This window comes from Curcuma longa, chromosome 2 (assembly GCF_044706935.1).
Source record: "Curcuma longa cultivar G26 ecotype Majalengka, Jawa Barat chromosome 2, ITB_CL_G26_1.1, whole genome shotgun sequence".
NCBI lineage: Eukaryota > Viridiplantae > Streptophyta > Magnoliopsida > Zingiberales > Zingiberaceae > Curcuma > Curcuma longa.
The window spans coordinates 222,961-249,610 of NC_133862.1; the positions used below are offsets into that span (position 1 = coordinate 222,961).

Consider the following 26,650-nt stretch of genomic DNA (forward strand, 5'->3'; position numbering starts at 1 on the left):
ATAGAATAATTAAAATAAAAAAGAAGAAGAAAATAAATATTAAAGATGAATGTAATATGGTACGGATTAATGAGGAAATAAAAGAGATTGAAGATATATTTTTATTAATTTTTTAATAAAGATTTAAATGAACAATTTAACTTAGATAATTTAAATAGGTCAAATGAGTTATCTTAGAATTCAAACTTTAAAAGTAGAATAAGTTTTAAATGAGATGTAAAATAGAAAAGTAGTTAGACCTGATAATATTTCGATAGAGGTATTAAAGTGCTTAGGAAAATAAAGTATTGGATGATTTACAAAGTTATTAAATTTGATATTGAAAATAAAAAAATATTTAATTAGTGAAGATAAATACTCTAATTCTCTTATATAAAAACAATGGAGACATACAAAATTGTACAAACTATGGAGGTATTAAACTAATGAGTCACACCATAAAATTTTGAAAAGAGTAATAGAAAAAAGATTAAAAAAAAGACAATGGTAATAAAAAATTAATTTAGATTTATATTTGAAAGGTCAACAATAAAAGTTATACATCTTTTCAGACAACTAATTGAATAGTATAAAAATAGAAGCAAGACTTAATATATAATATTCATTAACTTAGAAAAAATTTATGATAAAATGTCAAAGAAAATTATATGAAGAATTCTAGAAAAAAATATTAACATAATATATATTGAACTTAATATTAAAGATATGTATAAAGATATAATGAAGACTTTAGATAGATTAACCAAAACAATTCCCATAAAAATAGAATTGTATGAAGAATCAACTCTAAATCTCTATTTTTTTTTATATTAATTATGAACAAACTCACTAGACACATTCAAAATACGATACAATAATACTTGTCGTTTACAGATGATATTATTTTGGTAAAAGAGATACATAAAAAAATAAATATTAAACTCGAATCATGACGAAAAACATAGAAGTAAAAAGTTTAAACTTCGTAGAGTAAAATTAGAATATATAAAATTTAAATTTAATAACATTAAACGTAATCAAACAATTATTAAGATAATACGAATCAAATATTTTTCGAACCGGCTCAAAAAATCACGAACATATTCGATTCATTTGCAACCCTAATCTAAACTTTGCCTGATTAATATGAAGATAACGATAGACAACTTTTCTATAAATAACTTATGCACGCTCAAAAATCAACTTCCAAAATATTTATTTCCTAATTCAAACGTTAATTCTCTTCCTGCTTCTTTGAATTGCTGCATTAAGTCCTTTACCACTGTACCATAGGGCAAACCGCTTTAATATGGTATTTGGAAATTTGTTTAGACTCTTTCTTTGATAATTTAGTGACTTCTACACTATCCTCCCAAGCAAACTACAAGAGAAATCTACTGCTTTCCTGAATCAAAGAAACACAGCCAAAAAGGATCTTGGAGGAAAACAAAGAATGGAATGACAATTATCAAAGAAGGATCGTCATGCTGCGGCGCGCTGCGGCTGCGGCTACGACGCGGCGGCTACGAGAGCAAGTTGGATGCACTCTCAGGGCTGGTTCGAGTTTGGTCTTGCACAGAGTGATGCTTAGTCATTTGGACATCTCGTGTGAAGCGCGATTTAGCATATGGAGCTTCCCTTGCTACAAGAGAATGAGAGAGATGTTTCAAGTTATAGCAAGTTTACGAAAGGTAACTAGAGCAGCAATCTTTTAGACACTCACAAGCAGCAATCTTTTGCGCGCGAAGGATGTTCGCCCTTCTTTTCCACCAGATAAGAATGCAGAGGAGGACTAGAAGCAACCCGAACAAAGCCCCGAAAGCAATTCCAATTTTAGCAGCAAGGGAAAGATGAGGGCCACAGGCTCGTAACCCAGGAATCCCACATAAACCTGCATTGCCAGTAAAACTGTAGATTCCATGGTAAGCATCCAATATCGAAAACTGACTGCAGAGTATATCAATTACGACACAAGCATATCGACTACTATATATTTCTTCAAAAGCTATAAAGAACCATGTGCAAACATAAATGGAGCAGGTATAACTAATACAAATAACCTGCATGAAATCAGTGTACATGTGATAGGGAAATAGCATAAAAACAGAGGGGCGAACAAAGTAGTTCATACAATGAGACATTTCAATCTTTATTAGTCTAAAGACAGACTTCGTAGTCGTAATTTGTGCCGGTCATGGAATTGATTACACATCTTGATTCTTGAGTATTTATGCAATTAGAAATTAAATAATGGCATTAGATACTTCATCAGCTCTTTGTCCTTTTCCAAATGTATTTGTATAACTATTTACTGAGATGGATTTATTTGATGACATAATTCACCATGCCACTACCACCATACCAAGAAATACTACGCTAACTTCCGCACGACCTCTTGTATTCTGGCCTCACTAACCGCCAAAGTATTTTCGAGGCATAACCTGATAGTAGTGACTATTTGTGTCTCCATCATCTTCCAATAGATATTGGTCCTATCTGATGGCTTACTCTTTTCTTTGCTGATTAGGGTATTATGGAGCTGGTTGTGTCTACTAAAGTCTATATTCACAAAAAGAAATTGTCTGCTGTGCTAGCCAGTTCACCAAATATGAAGCATTGCTACTTGAGCTCTTCGACTATTTGCTAGAGTTGAGGACAATATAGCACCGTTCTTCGTCGTATCCATTGATGCTACAAAAGACATCATCCACGCTTTAAATCATGTAGATCAAAACCAATGAACTTAGAATATGAAATCACCTCTATCGTAAAACCGCCTGACAAAAATCATCTCTCACCTTGTTCAACTGAGAAGCTCCTCCAACATAACCAAGATGATAAATAGCAATACGCAAGAAAAAGAACAAAAATGATAATCTGATTTTATGCATGCTTATTCCACAAGAGAAGACAAACTTGTATAATATGCAAGAAGAATTTCAGAAAAATGTGGCCAGATAAATAGCTACAATATTGTGTGCAAAATATCTCTTCCTCCTTGGGGTCTTTCCTTAACACCAACAGTAAAAACACAAAAAAATGACACCTCAAACACTCAATGACATCAAAAGTTGTCAGAACAGCAGAAATCAAAAGTTGTTCAAAGAAAGAAAAAAAGATCAAAACAAGCTTTACAATCTAACCAACTTTTCACATAGTAAGGCGTCATCATGACTTCATGTTTATAAAGGTTAAAATTAACTCTCTCCCAGAGTTGTCACCCTATTAGAAAACAACCCCAAAATAAGGTTCTGTCGTGGATATGGAGAGGGCATGCCCGCAGCTCCTTTGGCATGCACAAGCATGGGAATGAGCCAAATCCAACAGGTGTTGGTTTAAGGCCATTTGAATCCAATCGAGTTCAATATGTTCACCCACAAATTGCTAGAAGGAGAGTGTTCAATATAAATATATAGATTTTTGTAATTGTTAACAAGCCACTCAAGCTTCTGGGACAAGTGAATCAAATTAAGCATATTATGGCCAGTCTTACGTGGCCAAACAGGGGTGTCCTAGGTCTGCTTATATTAAGAGGGTGCCCTCTGTACTCATTTAGGGATGGAATGAGCTCCATCCCACATGAATAAAAAGGCAAATATCCAGCAATTCCATACTGAAAAAGCAGGTATTTAAAATATGTCTCCAGCTCAAAAGAAATCGAATAACATTTTAGTCATATTGTTTCTGAAGAATCACCTTACAGCATAATAATAACTATAAAACATCGTAGATAGATAAATATCAGGGACTAATTTTCTCAAATGGAGTTATTACTTGAAGCTAGCCCTGTGAAGTGGCCGTCCTCCAAGATTTGCTGGAACTCTTCCAGATAAATGGTTTCCATTGAGATTCCTACAAGAAAAATACAAATTTCATATTTAATACATTTGCGATGAGCAAACAAATTGAACTATTCTTATCTTTTTTACAGTATTTGTAAAGACATCAGCTGGCCAAGGGTCTCAGGAATAGATGCATTGAGTTGGTTGTATGAAAGATCCCTGCAGAAAATATTCACATAAATTGATGATCAATGAATTTGTTAACCAAGTCAAAGACTAAGAAAGACAGGCTGATATCCTGATTACATTTTAAAAAGTCTTTGTTTCAAAGATAAACCATTTAGCAATCATTTTAAGAAACAAAAAACAGTATTTCAAACAACTGTGTAACCTTCCCATATAGGAGGTATTGCTCTTAATTGTAGGCAAGGTTCTGCAGCCTACAGGAATTTCAAGAAAGAAACTGATAAAATGGGGTACTAAAATCATCTCAACAGTTCACAAGGTTTGGTAAGCATATATGTAGCTAGGCAATACTGCATGTGGTTGCATTAATGAATATATGGAATCAATTAAAAGGATCAAACCTTGCACTTAAAAAGAAAAGGGCCAACAAATGTTGATAAAATTCGGCTAAATTTTGTATATACTAACATTTTTATACAATTAATTTTGCAACTATTTACAATCTATACCTAACATTTTAGGGCAAAAAAAGTTTATGTTGCATGACTGTAGGAAAACAGATATCTATCAATCTGATTTACATATTCGGTTGAGATAAACCAACATTACTAATTTGTGTCAGGTGTGCTTGTTTTCTTTTAGGTGAGGGAAGGTCCTACTTCCAAGCAAATGGTTGGCTATATTGGGAGCATTAGATAACTCTTGGGCCTTAATATGATGCTTGAATTTGGTTGTCATGGGCATTAATATGTGTGTGTGGGATGTGGTTCTCTTGAGCTTTAACAAGTTGCAATGTTAGGGAATTAGTATTCTTCGTGCAATCATGACCCTTATGATCGGTATAAACCTTGGGTTTAATGTTTGGGTAAAGAGTTTAAGTTAGGATTATATCTGTATTTGTATGTGTATGAAGTAGTGCATGACTTGATTAAGATAAATATGGAGACTTGGCATGGCAAACATATCAATAGCTAAGATCCATGGAGATCAAACGAGAAGGATATTATGGGACATCTTGTTGGATCTGGTGGTGGTGATGTAATCTAAGCGTAGGCAGAATGACGATATAACACCACTTAGACGAAATCAAGGTTAGAGTTGGTCTCTATCTTTTTAAGATGAATTTCTTTAAGATGAATTTGCCCCGCACGCAGTACTCACGGGATACGACAATCGTCTCCCAAGATACAACGACTTTATCTTGCGATAGCAACACTGCATATCGCAAAACCTCCGAATCGAAGAAGCTTCTCGAACTCTCCAAATGCAAGTATGGAATGCAATGCTTACTTTGTTTTGAATTGAATGAATGAAATGAGAATATGAGAGATCTTATTTATACTTTGTGAAGGGGTAAAAGAACCTTTTGGTTCAATCAAATCTCATCCATCCAAATTGAATTGGATGATCTAGATCGCATCCCTTCCCAAGGAACACAATGTCCCTTCACTTAGGTTCCATTTGAAATAGTACTTTGTCTCTTCATTTGGATACATCTAAGTCTTTCATTTTGAATTCAATGGTTGAAATTGAGTCATCTAAAGAGGTACTTATGCCCTAATTTGTCCATCTTAATCCGACGATTCAGATTAAGCCATGTCACCAATCCATGTGATTTCTCATTCACACACTAATTGGTTTAAAATCAAATTTCCAACAATCCCCTACATAAATGAAAATTAATGCATGCATGTATGTTAACACTAAAGGAGAGTTCAATCGAAAGATTATTGCATTAGGAGAGGTAGCTTGTGGCTTTGAACCTTCCGTAGTAGAGTATCATCGGATTTACTGGGCTGCTTAGTGAACACAATGTCTTAAACTACTCAGTCATTCGTGTAAACCAAGACAATGATACTTACACAATAACCTTTCTCACATCTTTTATAGTTCTTATTGTTATGTCTATTTTGACTATGGACAACATCTTAGATTCACAAGTGTTTTGTTGAAACGACCCATCTTCACACTTATATAGGTGATCTCTTATCAAAAGTATCCTACCATACTCTATTTTTTCAAGTATAGGAGTTTAACTTAACCTCACCATATGTGGCAGGTAGCACACTTTTTCCATCCTAAGAATGAGAGGGGAACTAGTCCAAGTGTTTATACGAACTTTCATAATTTCGTTGTCCCATTAAACCAAGATCTTGGGATCTCCAATCAACAAGGTTGGGTTACCACTATGAATGTTCTTGTTTGTAGATTTTTAATCTCATTCCTCCTGATGTGCAGTATATTTGATTTCTACTCAAATTTTTTATAAACGGATCTGCTAAGTTATCTTTCAATTTGACATAATCGACAAAGATAACTCTATTTGAAATCAACTACCTAATGATATTGTATCTTTGACGAATATGTCATGACTTACCATTGTACATGTTATTTCGTGCCCTTGTAATTGTCGATTGATTATCACAGTGTATCATTATGGCAGGCACTGACTTTTTCCAACATGGGATATCCTCTAAGAAGTTACGAAGTCATTCGACTTCTTATGTGATTTTATCTAAGGCTATAAACTCAGATTCCATAGTTAAACGAGATATACATGTTTGCTTCGTGGATTTCCATGACACTACACCACCAATGATATATACATATCCACTAGTGACTTGGAGTCTTTTGTGTCAAATATCCAATTTGCATCACAATAATCATCTAGTAATGTAATTCATACTCTTAAGGTGTATCTTAAATATTTAAGAACCCTTATTAATATCTTCAATGGTCATCATTTGGATTACTTGTAAATCTACTTAATTTATTGACTGCATGGCAATATCTGAACGTGGATAGTTAGTGACATACATCAAACTGCCAATTATTCTTGAATATTCCAATTGGAATATGGGTTCACCTTGGTTCTTAGCCAAATGCAAACTTAAATCCATCGGTGTTTTTACAGGGGAAAGATCATATGCATTAAATTTCCTTAGAACTGTCTCAATATAATGAGATTGCGAAAGGACAATTCCTTCTAATGTCTTAGTGATCTTAATCCCGAGTATAATGTCCGTTGTATCCATATCTTTCATATCAAAGTTCTTGGTCAACATCTTCTTAGTAGTCATGATTATATGATTACTTTCCATGATGAGCATATCGTCTACTATAAGTAAATGATGACAAACGAGTCAGGTGTGCCTTTGATATATATGTATTTGTCGCACTCGTTGATTTTAAATCCATTTGACATCATAGTTTTGTCAAATTTCTCATGTCACTATTTTGGTGCTTGTTTAGCCCATACAGTAACTTTACGAGTTTGCAAATCTTATTTTCTTATCCTACAATTACAAACCCTTCAGGTTACTCCATATATATTTCTTCTTCTAATTCACCATTTAGAAAGGTTGTTTTCACATTCATTTGATGTATCTCAAGGTTATGTATTGTAATAATAGCAATGAGAACTCGAATGAATGTGATTCTTGTCACTGGTGAATATGTATCAAAGAAGACAAGGTCTTCTTTTTGTTTGAATCTCTTTGCCACAAGTCTTGCCTTGTACTTGTCAATAGTTCCATCAACCTTATATTTCTTCTTTAGGATCCATTTACATCCTAAAACCTTGATTCCAGGTGGAATATCCACCAATTCTTTCAAGCATGATTTTGCATGATGGAATCTATTTCACTATTGATGGCTTCTTTTCAAAAAGGAGCCTCAAGACTTAATAAGACTTCACTTATTGTCTTTGGTTCATTTTCCAACATATAAGCCATGAATTCATGACCAAATGATTTTACTATTTTGGCCCTCTTACTGCGTCTTGGTTCTTCATGATTTCCAAGATTATCCATATTCGCAGTTTCATAAGTTCTTTTATTTGAACTTTCTTCTTTCCTCTCTTTGCAAGGAAAGATATCTTCAAAAAATACAACATTCCTTGATTCTATTGTTGTTCCAACATGTACATCAAGAATTGCTAATTTGTGCACCAAAAATCGATATGCAATTCTATTATTAGCATATCCAATAAAAATGCAATTGATAGTCTTTGGTCCTATCTTGCTTTACTTTGGCTTAGACACTTCCCCCTCAGTCAAACACCCCCACACTTTCAAATATTTATAGGAAGGCTTATATCCCTTCCATAACTCATAAGGAGTTTTATCTTTCTTTTTGTGTGGGATTTTATTAAGAATCTGATTTGTCAATAAAATGGCTTCCCCCCAAAAATTTTAGGGTAAGCCGAACTTATCGATATAGCATTCATCATTTCTTTAAGCGTTCGGTTCTTACGCTCGACAATCTCATTTGATTGAGGAGAGTAAAGTGTTGTCGTTTGATGAATAATATCATATTTTGCGCAAAATTCATCAAATGGACCATTATATTCTCCTCCTCGATCACTTTGAATTATTTTAATTCGTTGATCAAATTGATTCTCAACTTCATTCTTAAATTTTTGAATGCTTCTAAGGCTTCATCTTTGTCTTTCAATAGATACACATAACAGTATCTAGTGCAGTCATCAATAAAAATAATAGTATTTTTTTTCCTCTTCTAGTTTGCACAAATTTTAAATCACATATATCACTGTGAATTAACTCTAAAGGGGTTGTGCTTCTTTCCACTGAATAAAAAGGTAACTTTGTCATTTTAACTTCAACACATATTTTACATTTATATGTTGGATCAATTAAATGTTGTCAATAAATTCGAATTCATAAGTCATCGCAAAGTGTTATAATTTACATGTCCAAGTCTAACATATCATAAATTAGAACACTCGACCAAATAAGCAGAATTTATAATTTTATTGTCATTGAAATCACGTTGTACAACCATTACATTTATTTTGAATAGATTATTCTCTATGTACCCTCTGCCTATGAATTGACCATTTTTTGTCAATATAAATTTATTGAATTCAAACACTAGCCTGAAACCAACTTTCACAAGAGCTAACCTAACACTAGATTCTTTCGAATATTAGGAACATGAAGCACATCAATTAGTGTCACTTCTTTGTTTGACGTCATCTTTAGTATCACCTTGCAAAAACTAACAATGTTGGAAGTTGCAGAATTATCCATGATTAGCTTTCTCCCATTGATAGAGATAAAAGTTGAAAATTCACCATTGTTAGAGCAATGTGTCTTGTAGCACTAACATCGATCCACCACTACCTTGGATTGTCCACCAAGTTGACTTCAAATACAATGACAATCAGGTCCAATTCTGACATATCTATTGGCAGTGACTTATCTTCGGTCACATACACTTGAGTGACTTTCTTTCGATGTCGACAGTTTTTGGCCTTATGATTCGGTTTGCCACAGTTGTAGCATGTTTCTTGGAATTTTTTTGGCCTTCCCTTGGCTCTGCTCTCTGTTGGGATTTTTTTTTCTTGCCAATGTTTGATTCCATTAGATTTGCCTTAGCATACATAGACATTTTTATTAATTCTGATTACTTGCGATTATTTCTTCAATTCGCAGTCTTACAATCAAATCCTCAAATCTCATCTCCTTTCGCTTGTGCTTTAAATAATTTTTGAATTCCCTCTACAAAGGTGGGAATTTCTCGATTATCGCGGCAACTTGAAAGGACTTATTCATTGTCATGCCCTCAGCATATAGATTATGTAGGATCAACTACAACTCTTGGACTTGAATTATCACAGTTTTTAAATCAATCATCTTGAAATCTAAGAATCTGCCGATAATGAATCTCTTTAGTTAGGTATCTTCTATTTTACACTTCTTTTTAAGAGATTTTCATAATTCCTTTACAATTGTCATTGGAATATACACGTTGTATAACGTGTTGTCCAAGCCATTGAGAATATAGTTTCGATATAAAAAGTCACAATGCCCCCAAATATCATATGTCACCCTCTTCTCTTTATTAGTCTTGCCTTCAGATATCGAGAGGGCATCTTCACGTAGAAACCTCACATGGTTCAACATGGTTAGGTAAAACATCTTTTGCTACCACCTCTTGAAATCAGTACCTGCAAACTTCTCTAGTTTCTCGCCATGCGCCAGTGCAACAAGAGTTGTCGATGATGAAGCCATCAAGATTGCATGGAAATTCATCTTAAACTGTTGGATCTAGTGGTGGTGGTGCAATCTGAGCACAGGCAGAATGACGGTCTAACACCGCGTAGGCGAAGTCGAGGTTAGAGTTGGTCTCTATCTCTTTATGCTGAATTTATCCCACACACGGTGCACACGGGATACGACAATCGTCTCCCAAGATACAACAATTTTATCTTGCAATAGCAACACTGCAAATCGCAAAACCTCCGAACCAAACAAGCTTCTCGAACTCTCCAAATGCAAGTATGAAATGCAATGCTTGCTTTGTTTTGAATTGAATGAAATGAGATTATGAGAGATCTTATTTATACTTTGTGAAGGGGTAAAAGAACCTCTTGGTTCAATCAAATCTCATCCATCCAAATTGAATTGGATGATCTAGATCGCATCCCTTGCCAAGGAACACAATATCCATTCATGAAAGAACACAATGTCCCTTCACTTGGTGTTTCATTTGAAATAGTACTTTTTCTCTTCATTTGGATGCATCTAAGTCTTTCATTTTGAATTCAATAATTGAGATTGAGTCATCCGAAGACGCACTTATGCCTTAATTTGTCCATCTTAATCCGACGATCCAGATTAAGCCATGTCACCAATCCATGTGATTTCTCATTCACACACTAATTGATTCAAAATCAATTTTCCAACACATCCAAGGAACTGTAGGATAAGTAGTATAGGAGTGTAGCTGATCTAGAGAAGACAAACTATATAAATGAAGCAGGAAGGATGACATGTGAAGCAAGCCAACGGTTCGGATGTTCTGAGGAATGAGTAACCTAATAGAAGATGGTCGTGTGGCAAAGGAGCTACAAGGTAAACTCTTGACTTGAGAGTTGAGAGGCATGTATCAACTTAGGCGAGGACTTAACCATTCAGATGGTCGTAGCCGACGATCCAATCAATTGAAGAGTGTCATCAATAGACTGGTGGTTGAGTCAGCTCGGTAATTGAGATTAGGCCACAAATAGAATGTTTTTGTTTGTAGCTAAGTCAGTTAACTGATGATAGCATCCAGTCCACTGATGATGACTGAATCGACCAAGCAACCAACTCAAGCACAATTGATGTGCTTGAGTAGACAATATCATTCATTTTATTCGTGGATGAGTAGATTGGAAAGTGGGATTAGTTGATTAATGACAAGAACCAGTCAACTAATGGCAAGATTGAGTTAACTGATGCTACAGCAAAAAACCTAGAGAGATGTTGATAGAAAGAACTATGTGACAAGAGTCGAATGAACTAACAACCATGAGTTGATTGATGGTGCATTCCGATCGATTGATTGACATAGCACAACAAAACACTAAACAACAATTGAAGATGAATGAAGGCTATATAAAGGGTCAAGAAGAACATTTGAAGGTTATTATTCTAAGACATTTATGGTTAATTTGAGCCTTATTGTACACTCTAAAGCTTCACTTGTAATCAACCAAAGAGCTTGTAAGAGGTTCTTCCGCCTCAGGATGTTGTCCAAGAAGGAGAAAGCATAGATGCATTCAAAAGTGATCCACCAACGTATCATAAAGCGTAGACTAGGAACGAGGATTCTAAGCCACGTTAAATCCTGAGTGTTAGCGTGTTTGGTTTTAGTCATTTCATTTTTGCTGCTTATTTATATTGAATTGTCCTTACTAAGTCATTAGCAAGAATTTTTATGTATCAATTGCTGGAACGTTCACTACTCACTCCCACTCCCTCTACCCGTCCTAACAAGTGTCTCACATAGCTAGTTTATGGGTGTTTGTGCCTATTTACGTGAGTACAGAACTCCACTTTCAGGGATAGCCATTTTTTATTAGATTAGACAACTTTCCCGTAATTTGTGCAACAATATATTAGTTTATTTTTTTTAAGTTACTGGCCATAGAAAATAGTAAAAATTGACAAATTTCAGGAGAACTCTATTTATTTAACCATGAAAATTTCACATGCAATTGCATGGACTTGAGTTTTAAAATAGTAATAATAGTAAAGGAAGAATCATGTATTTAACAGAATTCAAAACAAAATCCAAACCAGCAATGAGAAATAGCATACACCATAATAGAAAGCTTGCTAATTCTCACATAAACCAACAAACTAATCAAAATTACATAAACTAATAGGTATCCTGTGGCTAGTTTGTAGATTGCATGGCATTTGCAAAATGCTTATTTGTTATTAAGCAATGTAGCCTGTTTAGTCCAAGATGGAAAAGGAAAATCATTATAATTGTACATAAAGTTGAGTAGAGGTTTACCCCAAGGTTCAAAATTTCGAGACGTGTCGGAGTTTCGGTTTATAATCGAAACGATACAGTTTTGGTACTATATTGTGTCATGCCAATAAAGTTTCAATACTTTTTCAAATATAAAATATTAATTTTTTCTATTTTTCCTAACAATCCATCTCCTACATCTTTAAAGAGGTGCTTAATCTCTATTTATCGGAGGAAAAAAATTAACAGAGAAGGAAAAGGGAGGAAAAGGAATTAACTATAAAAAAATTTTAAAAAAAATAGAAATAAGAAAGAAAGAAAATAAAATAAAAATAAAAAATTGGCGTTTGGTGTCAACCTCGTGGCCAAGCGAGGCCGCCACGAGATCGTTGCGGCTTCACAACCACGCGGAGGCCACACGAGGTCGTCACTCCCATGCCAATGTTGGTGTCCGTCGGCATGTGGAACGGTAAATTCCGTCCATGCCAACTGGCACAGCTCAAAATCTGATTCCATGGTTTACCCTACTATCATCAATTCAAGAGAGGTCATAGACTGATGAAGAAATTGGTTCATTAATACATTACTCCAAGCTGTTTTGCATTATGCCTTCATCCTGTACATATCTTTTTAATGAAAGTTGGCATATTTTTGCCTTCATTTTCCTCAAAATCTATATTAATCTAAGTTGTGACAAGTCTAGACTAGGCGCAACCTACTTGGAGCATCTATTGGCTGGTTATAATTGCTACCTGCTAGGATATTGAGAATTTAAGATGGCTTACAGTTTGTGCCTCCTTGAATGATGACAAGAACAAACCTTTGATCAGAAGTGATTATCACACCCCAGTTTGTCCCAAATGTGAACAAAATGGTAGTATTATTAAGCAAATCAACTCACTGGGTATCCCTTTAGGGAAGGAAAAAAATCATAATGTGACAGGCGCAAGTTTTTGCATAGATAGGCACACTTACGTACCACATTTTGCAACACTGTTTGTTAATGTAGAGTTATTATGAGATAAGCTTAAATATGAAAGAAGAACCATGAAAAAGGCAATATTATGTTAGAATAAGTGACAAAATATGCGTGAATTTGAGAATACTTCAACATTGTTTTGAATATTAAAAATTTGGAGTTGGTCAGCCTTCAAAATCATCAAGATTAAAGCAAATAATAGAATAATAGTCCCAGATAAATACAAGACATGTCTTATTTGGAGAATATGTTTAAGGTAGAAAACTGATAAGAATAATTGTAACAGATAGATTCAACTTACAATGTTTGTAAACCAGCAATAGTACCAATAGAGGAGGGGATTGCTCCATACAGGTTGTTGTTACTCAAGTTTCTTCAGAAAATGAAGGGAAAAGGGAAACATTGTTTAGTTTAAGTTTAACATCAATAAAAAATAACGCAAAAGCCGATAAAATATTCCAAAGCACATCTAGTTACTGATTGCCGAAGCTAATGCTAAAATAAATCATTCAACATAATCATGTGATAATGTACAACAATGAAATGAATACAAAAATAATGACCTAGAAAAGTTATATATTGAGTTATTTGGAAACAGAATACCATATGATTAACATAATCACAAGACTTTATCCCATATCATCAAAGTAAATACAAGACTTTATATAATTGATGACCTACATGCTTTGCAAGTGCCGCAGCTTACTGATGTCATTTGGCAAGAAGCCCTTTAAACCCTGATTATCAAGACCTCTGCAGAAAAAGAAAATGTATCTGTTAATCTTCTCAAAAGTGCTAAAAAACAGTTTCCCATTCATAAGTTAATGCACATCAAATACATTTGCTCAAGCTGACATAAGCAAAATAATAATAATAATTCTTGCAAGATACAAAGGTAAATCAAACGTAAGTTATGTCAGGTGCTCATGTATGGATTTGGTTGGCAGTGTCAAGTATTTGCACAGCAAAAATGTAAAATAAAAGAATAATAATAAAGACAACGCTAAAACATAATTTTGATACGAAGACAAACCAAATATTAGTTTTGTAGGGTGCTCATATATGGATTTGGTTAGTTGTGTCGAGTATTTGTGCAGCAAAAGTGTAAGATATAACAATAAGAATAAAGACAATGCTAAAAATAGTTTTACATTGTTCGAAGCCCCGCTTCTACTCTATGTAAAATTGATTCGTCTGGTGAATCACTTCTATAAATCCCATATGAATGTCTCCTTTATCAGAGGCTGAGCAAACCTCGTACAAGTATTTCTTCCCTTGTAATGAAATGATCGATAAGCCTTAAAGAAAAAAATTAGTAAGAATTTGTAGAGACAAGCCTTCAGTTTATAATTGCAAACTCTTGGATGTTGTTCAGCTTGAGCGCTTGGTTACAACAAACTCTCAAACTATTTTGTGCATCCCCATCGTGCTAAACCACTTAAATGCTTATGTAGAACCGATTCAAACAGCGTTATTCATATCCAATTGACTAGTACAACCTCAAGTCAACTGCTTAGGCAATTCTAGCCATTGAGCAACCAATGACTTTCTGGACAATCAACTAGAGAACAAGTCTAGTCTCAACCTAATCAACTGGATTCAATTCCAATCAACAGTGTCCAAACATAAACATTATTTTCAATGAACCCTATGTTCAATCAACTATACACTCCAATCGACGGAGACTCACCTCCAGCCACTTAAATCTGCAGAGAGATCCTAACTTCACTTGGCTTATACCCTTATATGTCTATTCAAAGCTACATGATAGAATTTAACCATCAACTACAACTCAAGCCCTATTGTCTTTTGGTCAAAGGTTTCGCTTATGCCACTAGGTAGTCTATCCCTACCTAGCTAACCACATCATCCCTCGATGATGTTGCCTAAAGACACAAATCCAAGACTAAATTTCACTCGTTATCTCTCATGGCTCTCTTACATTTGGTCTTCAACTTTATCAATTCTTTATGTTGCCCTCGAGTTCAACTTGCATAAGGTCCTCAGTGCCTCAGATGCACCAAACCCTCCAAGCTTGCTCCACATGTCATCCTTCATTGTTCATCTACTAACTCCACCTTCCACCTTTTGTCGAGTTGCCTAAGAATTCACCTCGCTAGGAATTTTTTATCCCTCAGATGCTCCAAACCATCCTTCACCAATCACCTTCGAGTTTACCACATTGCAAGCTTCTGAGCCATCGAGGACAATCCATTCAACTGACGGTGTCCAAGTCAACCATAACAACTCAACCACGAGTCCTGCGAGCTCCATATGCACTCTACCAAGTTTCTATGCACTTAGATGCACACATTAGTGCAACAAACAATCATAACTTAAAATCTTTGTTAAACACATTAAAATAACCTGGCCAAACCCAACCACTTGGGAGCAATTGCACCAACACGTATAAAATGGTCGCCTTCTATATTTATCTTCCTTGTCAAATAAAGCATTCTATTGAGACCTCTAACTCATCAAAACACCCTCTAAATAAAGTAGATCCTACCTTAAAAAGGAAACTTATTGACAACAAACACTTTCTAAAATTCTTGTGTCTCACTCTTTATGTCATTGCTCAAAACATGGTAGTCAAAATTGCAATCCAAGCCTTAGGATCTTACTTCCTATGATCCAAATTAACTTCAACGATCCAGATCTCAAAGAGGATCTGAATTAGAGTACAATCTTATGAACCTACAATTTGACCCTATGTCCGCTTATCATTCCTACATAGGATCTCAATCCAAATAACCTTAGTTAGAATATATTTTCATTTAATAATGATCCACATTTATAATATCTTTTGTGTTATATCATTTTTAAAAGTTTTTAATATACAAGATTATTTTTAACTCCTAACTACAAGAATTCTTATTAATTATTATTATTAACCCATCTCTAACTATTATTATCTTATAATTATCATTCATCTTATCAAAGATGGTAAGTTTCTAGTTAATATATAAAGATAAAATGCTTTAAGAATTTATTATATTTTTATATCAATAATTTTATAGTTGTATGCTTTATGATATTGGAATGTCTAGAAGTCAAAACATTCAATAAATTAAAAATGCCAAATATTTAAAATATTCTAATTAAATTAGAGGATCTTATGATACCCTTCAATCCTACCATCATAATCTATAGACCACTCCTCATTCCTAGGTAGGATCTCTAAAAACCTTGGCTCTAAAACAAAACATATGAAATTTAAGAAAAATTCTAATGGAAAGAAGGAGAAATTATTAATCTCCAAATCCTCAATCACCTAGTAAGTTGACACCGAGAATTCAATTCAAATTGATCATTGAATATTGAATAAGCCAAGCCACATGAGGTCTCAATGATCATTGCTCAGATAAAGGGAAAAAGATGTAGATAGCAAGGAGATTGATCACCTTCCTTCTTCAAAAAGAAGATTGATTTCCTTATAGCCCGTAGAGGACTAGGAGGGAATTTCCAAACCTAAGAGAGGCAGCAGCCAGACTTCCAAATAGAGAGGTTGATTCCTCTTCAAATAGAAAGAGGAAGATAAGGAGAATGTTTGTTTCAAACGGTGAGAGACAAAGAGAGAGATTGATTTCTTTCTACATTGAGAGCAGTGGAGAGCGAGAAATAAATTACTTTCTCAATAGAGAGAGAGAGGGAGAGACATTGTTTTCTATCCAAATTGAGGAAGAGAGAAAATTCATTTTCTTTCTAAAGAAAGGGAGGGTGAGAATTTAAATTTCACCTAGTCTTACTTAGCAGAACCATAATATAAAACTATAACACCATAAATGTTCAAATCAATTGACTAATACTTTGTTGTCCCACTAGCCTTTACTCCTTCCACTTTATTAGAGTCATCCCTTCTAACTATATGCACAAAAATCTACTGCATTACATCTCAAGTAGATATAATTCATACTCCTATCAAAAAAGAATTTTTACTTTCAATTCTTATCCTACAAGATCTCAAGCATCTATCTAAATCATCTATTTAAAAAAATAAGAAAACAAGAAAGACTATGATTCTTTTTCAAAGTAAAATATTACCTTCTTCATCTATACAACAGTATCTTTCTCAAATAAATTAATTCATATGCTAAATAAAATCTATGTCAACCTTTCAAAATTTAAATTAGTATCAAACTATTTTGACAGACCGGTAATGTGTTTTCTTTGGCATATGAATTAGTTTATTTGAGGTAGAAACTCTTGTACAGATGAATAAGGCAAGACTTTAATTTTTGAATCCTTTTCTTTCTTATTTTTCCTTTTAAAGAGATGTTCTGGAAAAATTATCAAGGTGTTGCTGGAAAGAATTGGAAGAAGAAAATATTTTTTTATCAACAATATTATATTTTACTAGAGATATAAAGCAATAGATATTTGTATAAATTTTTCAACTGGCAATCATCGAAATAAGTTTTATCCTCTTGCACTGTTATATTACCACTTGACTGATCCTTTTGTCAATTTTAATCTATGCTAAAACCTACACTTAATCACAAATTGATCAATCAAAAAATGTCATATTAATTAAGCATTTTGATGAAATATTATCTTTTTGTTTCTAATGATTCAGTTGAATAGGGTTTAAGTATTTGAGAAGTAGACCCCAACATTATTATACTTTAGATATTCTACACAAATCTTCATAATAATTTGATGTTAGTTTTAAAAACTTTTTTCACATATTATTTACATCATTTCATATCTAGGGATAGAACTCTTTATGACAAATAATTTTACTCTTTAGATGGAGAATCTTCTTTCAGTTGCTTGGATGAAATGACCAAGGATGGAAGAAAAAAAGATAGATTATTTTAGTTTTTTGAATATTATGATTTAATAATTTTATTTAGAAAATCAGGGAAGCATGACTTTGACAGTCAACTGAGAAAAGATGGGAAAAATTATTTTGACTCTTCTATGTAGATTCTGCATTAATTATTAACAATATATTAACATGGATATGCTTTTATATATATTGTGTGATGCACAGATAGGCTATCTAGTTTGTTCGTTGCTAGCAGTACTGACACATATTACCTACTGAAGGATGTCAGCTTGCATATGGTATTATCATAAAATGTGTGCTTCAAATATTACTGGGTCGTATTCTTTATCAAAACTTTTAAAGAAAAAAATTTACGTTTATCTTAACACCTAATAGTTACACCATTTAAGAAGCAATCATTTTAATTTTTTACACTATGCACAAAGTAAACACTTTAAAGCTACATGGAAACTTAAATGTAAGGTTGAGAAAATACAGTCCATCTATGACCCAATGGCCACTTTTTCTGTCATAATGGCAATCGACTCCACTCCATGGATGTTGTTGAGGAACACATGGATCACCATTCCAGCCCAATCGGTGTGGCAATCCCAGAGAAGTCTTCAAATTTTCCAAAGCTTGCACTACAAATTGCCATTGGAAGAAAATTAGATTAACAATGAAAAACAAATATAATAGTGTATGACAACAATCAAACAATGAGTTCCACTTACTTGGAGTAAACTACATCAATCTAACCCTGCCATTAATTTATAGATCACTAGTCATATCCAAATCTTTTAAACCACTAATTGTGTTAAGGAGTTTCATTGGTCTTCATCTATTGAATACCTCTGACCCTAATTATTACAACTTGTCTAACTATAAAGTTTATTGGTTGTGTTTGAATACTTAATCTTTTTTGACTCATTTTATCATCTATTAAAACTATACATAATTGTCTAGTATAATATTTTTTTTTCTTGTTACCTCACAGATATAAGTATTTTCATGTCCACTATATAAGTTACTATGAGTGTCTACTTCATAGTTGCCCAACATTTTGAAGTATAAAACAATCTTACCATGGTCTTTATTTTTGATAGCAGGACCACAATAATCACACAAAATTTGAAAGCTCCTCCCCATTTTAACCACCAAGTCATTATTGTATTAATTATATCTTCATCAACGTTCCTTGTCATATATTCAAGATATTTGATCCTCTGACTTGTAGGGATTTCGTACCCAACTAACATAACTATCCTATCACTTCTTTAAGTTGGAGTTGCATCATACAGTCAACTTTAGTTCAACTTAGTTTAAAACATTTAGTTTCCAAAGTTTCTTTCCACAATTCAAGATTTATAGACTAACATCAATTAAGCATAAAACTGCCTCAAAATAACATACAATCAGGAGATTAATAAACAGGTGATTTCATGTAGTACTAATGGAAAAAGACAAGTGTTTAAAGTTGAATTTTTTATGTAAATCTTCTCAGCAACTCAAACAGTGTTTAGTCAGAAAACAAAAGTAATACTGGATAGAAGTAAAATGTTGTCAGTCGTTTAGTTGCAATATAAAACTATTGAACCATATCATATAAAGACTTGAAAGAGAAAAGGTCACAATTGAACATAGTTTCCGCAAATGAAGTCTTCTACATAATGTCCTGTCACTGATCTTTTATCACTGTCATCTAGAAAATCACTTACGAATATTTTTTTTTGTTTTCAAAATAAGATCACGTAAATATTAAAACAAAGAGGGAAAATATAGTTGGAAGAAAACCAATGCTGCAGGACAGATCAAAAGCTGGGAACATCCAGGAGATTTGAAATAACCCAGAAAGGTATAGCAGTGCCATTATTAAGCACTAAAGTTTACAGTATTCAGAAATTTCACATTATCCCTAATGTTTGCTTGTTTTGATAGTTTGCACCCTGAATTTTTCAATAAATACCATTTTGATCCACATCATTTGCAAATTCTTATCACCTCGGTTCTTTGGCTTTAAGGATTTTGATCATTAAATGCCACTTGAGCATTGAGACACCAATAGACCAATATGAGTGCCAAATTGCCTTTGACCCAAAATTATAATAAGATCCCAATGCCCCTAAATGGAAATATGAAAAGTATTTGCAAACTAAAGAAAGCAAAAAAAATAACCTTTTTCAAATCTTAGGAAGCAAATGACAACCACTCCACTGGGACAAACTGAAATTTCCTAAAACAAAAAAATATTTACCTTTTACAGTTCCAATTTAAAGGAGGTTTATTGCATAAAACAAACCAACATCTACTAGTCAACGCAGTCAATAATTTAATTCTATTAAAAGTTGTCTAAGTCATAATTTTTATACTTTTGCAAAAACTTTTAAAAAGTTATTTTATTTCTTTTTGAAAGAGTTAGTCAAGTATTATTAGGATAATTAAGTTTTATTAGGATAATTAGAGTTTTATTAGAAAAGGTCTTTATTTTATAAAGAATAGGTAATGTTGTCAAATTATAAAAAGAGGTAGGATCCTATGTAATGAACAAGTTTTAGAGTTAATACAATTTGCAATTTTCTTTTCTCTAGGTGAAGATCGTATCTTTATACTTCTGTTGTGCTATGGCAATAGTTCTCACTATATCAAGACTATTAATGGAACTTCAATTCCTATTGAAACCGCATTGTTTTGCATATCATTATGACACGTCCCAGTTTTTGCTTGTAGCTATCAATTTTGATTTCACCTTGAAATCAATTGACCATTTGCTCCAGTTAAAGATTTGATAGGCCAACCAATATTCCCAAATGTTTGATAATTAACATTTTACTCTATTAGCTACCTTGTGAAGTGAAAATATACCATTGTACATATATCTCTCTTATCTAAGAAGCCAAGGTCAATGTCTGACAAGTCCAATCATATATTAGCTAGAAGACAGATATTGTCAAAAACAAACATTACAGTACCACTCTTAGCATGGAAATTAGCCCTGCAGAGTCTTCATCTGAACCTTCGAGAAAGGATTTTCCAGCGACACAGACAAATAGTTGAATCCCCCCCCCCCCCCCCCACCCACCTTCATTTGTTGCCCTCCAATGTGCAGTTGCAAATGAATTGGTCAGTTTCCAGGATCATATGCCACCTTATCCATAGGGAGGGACTTCCCAAGATGGGGTCATGTTTATATCTTTCTTTCATGTTTTAGATTAGACTTAATTGTATTTTCAATTACGGGAAAAAAACAATAATGTCTAATAAAGAAATCTTTTTATTGTTATGAAGCATCAGCTAGTTGAAAAAACATTGGCAGCCTCTATTTGTGTCCTAGCACATCAGAACTAGATTTGCCTCAATTTCTTGTCTTTTACCTTCTGCTTTACTCAAGTTAAGTTTACTTAATTTACAAAATAACACTAAAAAGAAAAAGTCAGAAGCCTTCTGCATTTGTATATTAAATTTAAGAGGTTATTACTACACATTTCATGCTGATAAAGGATGTACTTGACCTGCAAGTATTTAATTAATTCCTTGAAATTCTAAAATTTACAGTGCATTAAAGCACCAAAAATCTGTGACACTTCATATGAAGGAAAATATTACACAATTCAGTAAAGCAAGGACTCAGAATAGCCTAAAGCTCCATCAGAAAGCCACTGAAATAGTTGGACACTTTAAACTTAACTTAATGGAGTTAAATACAACAGAAGCTACAGGTTCCTCATGTATGGAAATGTGTCCATCACTACGCTATTTTTTTTTTTTATAACCCAAGTGTTCAGGCTTTGCCAGACTAAACTTAAGGTAAATGGTCTTCCCCCCTGTTCGCTTAATATGTAAATCCAGAACACAACTTATGCACACTTAGTAGCCAACTTCTAGGATATTCATCCCATTTGGAATTCAAATCCTGGTCCTCTTATTGTTCCTCTGAGTGTTTTTCCACTGCACCACACCCGTGGGAGCCAATAATACACTATTATTACAATTTATTAGTATGAATCATCACTTTTTAATGTATCAATTCGTGTTGACTTCTTGATTGAAAGACAAAATTGTTTAGGCCAAATTCAAATTTTGTTGCATGACATTTCATACAAGGTTTGAAATTTCGTGCCGTATCGCCCGATACGCACGAAAAATCTCGTTCCGACGCGGCACCGGCACCGGCACATGAATTCCGGCCGGGCGGCATCTCCGGCGGCGTCGCCGGCTCCGGGCGGAACCTCCGGCTGCGTCGCGCAGCCTCGGCGACGCTCCTGAGGCGTCGCGAGGCCTCGGCGACGCCGCCGGAGGCGCCGCCCGGGGCCGGCGACGCCGCCGGAGGCGCCGCCCGGGGCCGGCGACGCCGCCGGAGGCGCCGCCCGGGGCGGCGACGCCGCCGGAGGCGCCGCCCGGGGCCGGCGACGCCGCCGGAGGCGCCGCCCGGGGCCGGCGACGCCGCCGGAGGCGCCGCCCGGGGCCGGCGACGCCGCCGGAGGCGCCGCCCGGAGCCGGCGATGCCGCCGGGGCCCTGCGACAGTCCGCGCGTCGGCGTCCGCGTGCCGCGATCGCGCGATCGCGAGTTTTTTTTTTTTTTTTTTTAAACTTAGGTATTAATTAGATTTTAATAATCAACTCCTAGCTATAGTTCAAAGTTATAATTCGGGATAATTTAAATATGCCCTATTAAAACCTATAAAATTATCAAAAAAATTTATTAGGTCCTATTAAAACCTATAAAATTATCAAAAAATTTTATTTTTTATTTTTAAATATTTAGATTACATTTTTTATTTTAATTAATATATTTTATATTTTAAAAATACCGAAACTATACCGGCACGGTACGATACGGTACCGAAACTGTATCGTTCCGGTTTAGAACCGAAACTCCGGCACGGCTCGATATTTTAAACCTTGATTTCATATACTTCTAATTGGTCACAAGTAATCATTTGCAAGGAATGAAATCTCAAGCCGTTTCATCCGATATGGGCGAAAGATTTCGTTCTGCCCGCAGACCGATACCGGCACAGTCAAACCTCCAATGCCGGCCCACCTCAAGGCCCCACCAGGCTCTCACAACTCATTCGGAGGGATCCCCGCCGCCACGCGACACGTCCTAAAGCGCCGCTGGGCTTGCACAATCCCTCCGAAGGGGTCTTCGGGGTCACATGATGCCTCCGGAGGCGTTGTCGGGCTTGTGTGATGCCTCCGAAGGCGTCGTTGGGCTCTCACGAAGCCTTCGGCGTCGAACTCGCATGAAGCCTTCGGCGCCGAGCGTCTGCAAGGATGTGATCGCGCGGAAGAACAACAAACTTAGGTTAATTAAATTAATAATTTCAATCAACTCCCAACTAGTATAATTGAGATTATTTAAATAAGCTTAATTAAAGCCTAATAAAATTATCCATTATATATATTTTTTTAAAAAAATAGTTAATATATTTTATATATATATATATATATATATATATATTTATATATTAAAAAATAGTTAATATATTTTATATTTAAAAAATACCGAAACTATATCAGCACGGCACGATACGATACCGAAACGGTATCATTAGGCCCGAGTCTGAAATTGAAACTTCGACACAGGTCGAGATTTTAAACCTTGATCATTTGATCCCGAGCTTAACCTACTTCATTAGTAATAGGTACGCTAACAATTAGCATATGATAGTGAGTTGCTAACCATTATGTTTTAGGTTATCCAATAGGGCTAAATGTGCCAGGAAAAAATTAGACAGGGATAATTAACTAAACATTTAATTCATAGCTTGTAGTGAGAATGAAAAACAAATGTCAAGCAACCATAGATCATTTACTAAGAACAATTAAATGGGAAAAAAGATGGACTGTTTAATCAGATCAACATGATTAGAGGACACCAAGTAAGAATCAAGCAGCTAAAAGTGAGTTTTCAGAAATGCAGTAAACACTTACCTTCCACCACTGAAGTTCTAGACTCAGCTAGAATCAGCTCAAAAATCTCAATGGCATTTATTAGTGCATGACTTCCATGTATAGTACGCAACGTGATTATTAAGGTCCTTCCCGTTACTTCAACAGTTTTGTTCAGCACAAGAGCTGCATAATTTCCTCCCATCCTACGAAAAATGTCAACATTCTCGAATACTATATCCCCGTTTATTAATATGTCAAAAACCCTTTGCCCTCCACCAGTTATATTTGGATCAATTTCAGAGAAATGAAACCAGATTGAATAATTTCTGTTTGGATTCACCTCCATTTGGAAAGACAAATCAGGTTGTTCATCATCGCCCACAATTGCTGACTGATAAAGCTTCTCTGGATAGAAGTTGGGAGAAATAGCTGTCTGTGTAATGCTATGATTCGTTGATATAGGTTGACCAGAATCTGGAAAAATTGAAGTACCTAACCAGAATCTATTCCCACCCCATTGGCTGCTACCATATTCTTCATCAAATGCTGACTTAGCAGAACCACATGTCAATCTTTTGGCCGTTCTAAGCACTGTCCATTTACCCCAGAGCGATGCAAAAGAGTATGCGTTGTCATCAACTTGAAGAATTTCAATTGAGAGAACAGATGGATCACCATGACCAGTGCTATGGAAACAGGCAGCTAAGGATGAATCAGTAACAAATACGAATGCCTCTACAAATGACTGGTCATCAACATTGCTCCAGCCAGGCTTCAAAGAATAAATTTGAGTTCCCTTAACAGAGATGTCAAAAATAGGTTCATTGCCAAAGCCAGGATCTGCAATGAGTGCAAAGAACACCCTCACTTGATAGTAACCTCGAGGGATCATGCTAATAGTATAACAATTCTCCAGTCCATCAGACTGAGGGAAATAGCGAAGCGTTTTCAGTAGAGGCTCAATGAAACTGGGGACTGCTGCATTAGTAAACTTTCCACCACTGTATCCAAAGTCCCTGTACCATAAAGTATCGGAAGGCTTAGTGGTGATATCCTCTCGAGCTCCACAGCTTATGCGCATCACATATGGTTCTGCTAAGAAGAGGCCCATCAGAATAGTAGTCACAACCACAACATGCATAATGCTCTACTAAAGATAAAGCAAAATCAGCATCACCCATCCTCTTGCAACTAAAATACGAGATATTGAAAATTGAATTTACATTGTCAGCGGCACAAAGATTAGGTTTGTCACTCCATTCAATTGGCATACGAGAAGTCGCACAAATACGAACAGAAAAAAAGAAAGCCTAGGGCAACGCCAAATTTGGGGAAAACAGAGACATCACATCACTGATATAAAAGGAGGAACAAAGATCGCAAAAAACAACAAAAAGAATAAAGGAAAACAAAATGGTCGAGAAATCATCGAACCCTTGTCGTGCGCAGCCGCTAAAATCCCGATTAACAGAATGATGCAGAGAAGAAGAACAGGATGATGATGGATTGGAAACAGCAGCATCATCCCGCCGTCTCACTCTCCTCTCTCAGGCCTCAGTTCTTCCTTCGACTCTCGCCCCTTCTGACCTACTACCTCCGACGCACCCGATCAGATCAGCCGCGCAGCGCTCTCTCATTCTCTCTCCTCCGGCTCCTCTTCCTTCCTCCTGAAGCATAAGCACGTAATTAATTAAATTGGTGAGAGAGATGACTTGTGTAACAGTTGTTGGTGACGAGTGAGTGAGTGAGTGAGTGAGGCGGCAGCAGGAAATTAAAAAAATAATAATACAAAAATAAAAGAGACCTAATTATTATTATTTTATTAAAATAATTAAAGAACATCTTTTACTTAATTATATTTCTAATTATTTTAAATCATTATGGAACATAGACGGTATGTTATTTGGCCTATGCATAATTTTTATGTATATATTAGATTCATATGGATATATATATATATTTATAAGTGGTTAATCTAATCTTAGGAAAATTTAATTTGAGTATTAAAATACTATTATATCAAATACCTTTAGCAATTTGATGAAAAATTACTTCAGCATTTTACCAAACCACATACTTAATTTTGCGTATTATCAAAAACATGTAGCCCATTTTTGAATTGATCAAATTGCATATCCTTTCTCATTCATCTTTTCTCATTCTCTTTCTCATAGCACCAATAAAAAAATAATATTTTTCATTTTCCTTTTCATTGTTCATTTTCTAGAAAATGAATTGGAAAAACAAAGCAAAATGCTTTATTTTTTTCACTAAAAAAACTTAATCTCTCAATCCTCCTCTGTCATCTCTGTCCGATGAGTTTCCACCATCTTCCCCTTCGCCTCCCACCTAATGATGCAAAGAGACACATAAAGTCTGTGACAGTTTGAGATTAAGACTAGAACTTTGAATCAATTTGTGGTGGGCTCTGAGAATCAATAGTGTTTTGATTTATATTTAGAAGAAAGCGAATGACATGGAAGCCATGACGAGCTACATCAAGGACATCGAGTTGTGGCTTAGTTTGCCGAACTCCAATGCATCGGAGAAGCCGATCACCAAGGATGAAAAATGAGTGCTTTTGGAGAATGAGACTGACTTTGTCGATTCTTCGTCAGATGATGACTCCAATCACAGAAGTGTCAGTGCATCCCTGATGACAAAGTTTTTGATTTCGGATTCAAAGATGTGAACTTTATGTATTTTAGGGTGATTCTATTTTTTTACCGGTAATTGTTTGATGAAATATCAAGGCGCAACTGAAGGTAGAAACAGAGGCAAACACCGCCT

General features: G+C 34.9%; 1 protein-coding gene across 1 annotated transcript; it reads right to left on the bottom strand.

The window, feature by feature from the left end:
* Nucleotides 1–1,261: 1,261 nt before the first annotated feature.
* Nucleotides 1,262–25,508, bottom strand: LOC141821921 (receptor-like protein 4). The gene is made up of 9 exons (XM_074709305.1): nucleotides 25,295–25,508; nucleotides 23,900–24,952; nucleotides 18,462–18,609; nucleotides 13,876–13,947; nucleotides 13,496–13,567; nucleotides 3,909–3,980; nucleotides 3,754–3,831; nucleotides 1,703–1,887; nucleotides 1,262–1,621 (listed from the first exon to the last, which is right to left on the bottom strand). The coding sequence occupies exons 1-9, from the start codon at nucleotides 25,383–25,385 to the stop codon at nucleotides 1,503–1,505; spliced, it is 1,890 nt and encodes a 629-aa protein (XP_074565406.1). The 5' UTR covers nucleotides 25,386–25,508; the 3' UTR covers nucleotides 1,262–1,502.
* Nucleotides 25,509–26,650: the final 1,142 nt, after the last annotated feature.

Coding starts and splice junctions, on each gene's coding strand:
- LOC141821921 (XM_074709305.1), bottom strand. CDS start 25,385: ATGATGCTGCTGTTTCCAATCCATCATCATCCTGTTCTTCTTCTCTGC. Junction 3,981..13,495: donor ATTGCTGGTTTACAAACATT/GTAAGTTGAATC, acceptor TATTTTCTGCAG/GGATCTTTCATACAACCAAC. Junction 1,888..3,753: donor CTTCACAGGGCTAGCTTCAA/GTAATAACTCCA, acceptor TGGAATCTACAG/TTTTACTGGCAATGCAGGTT.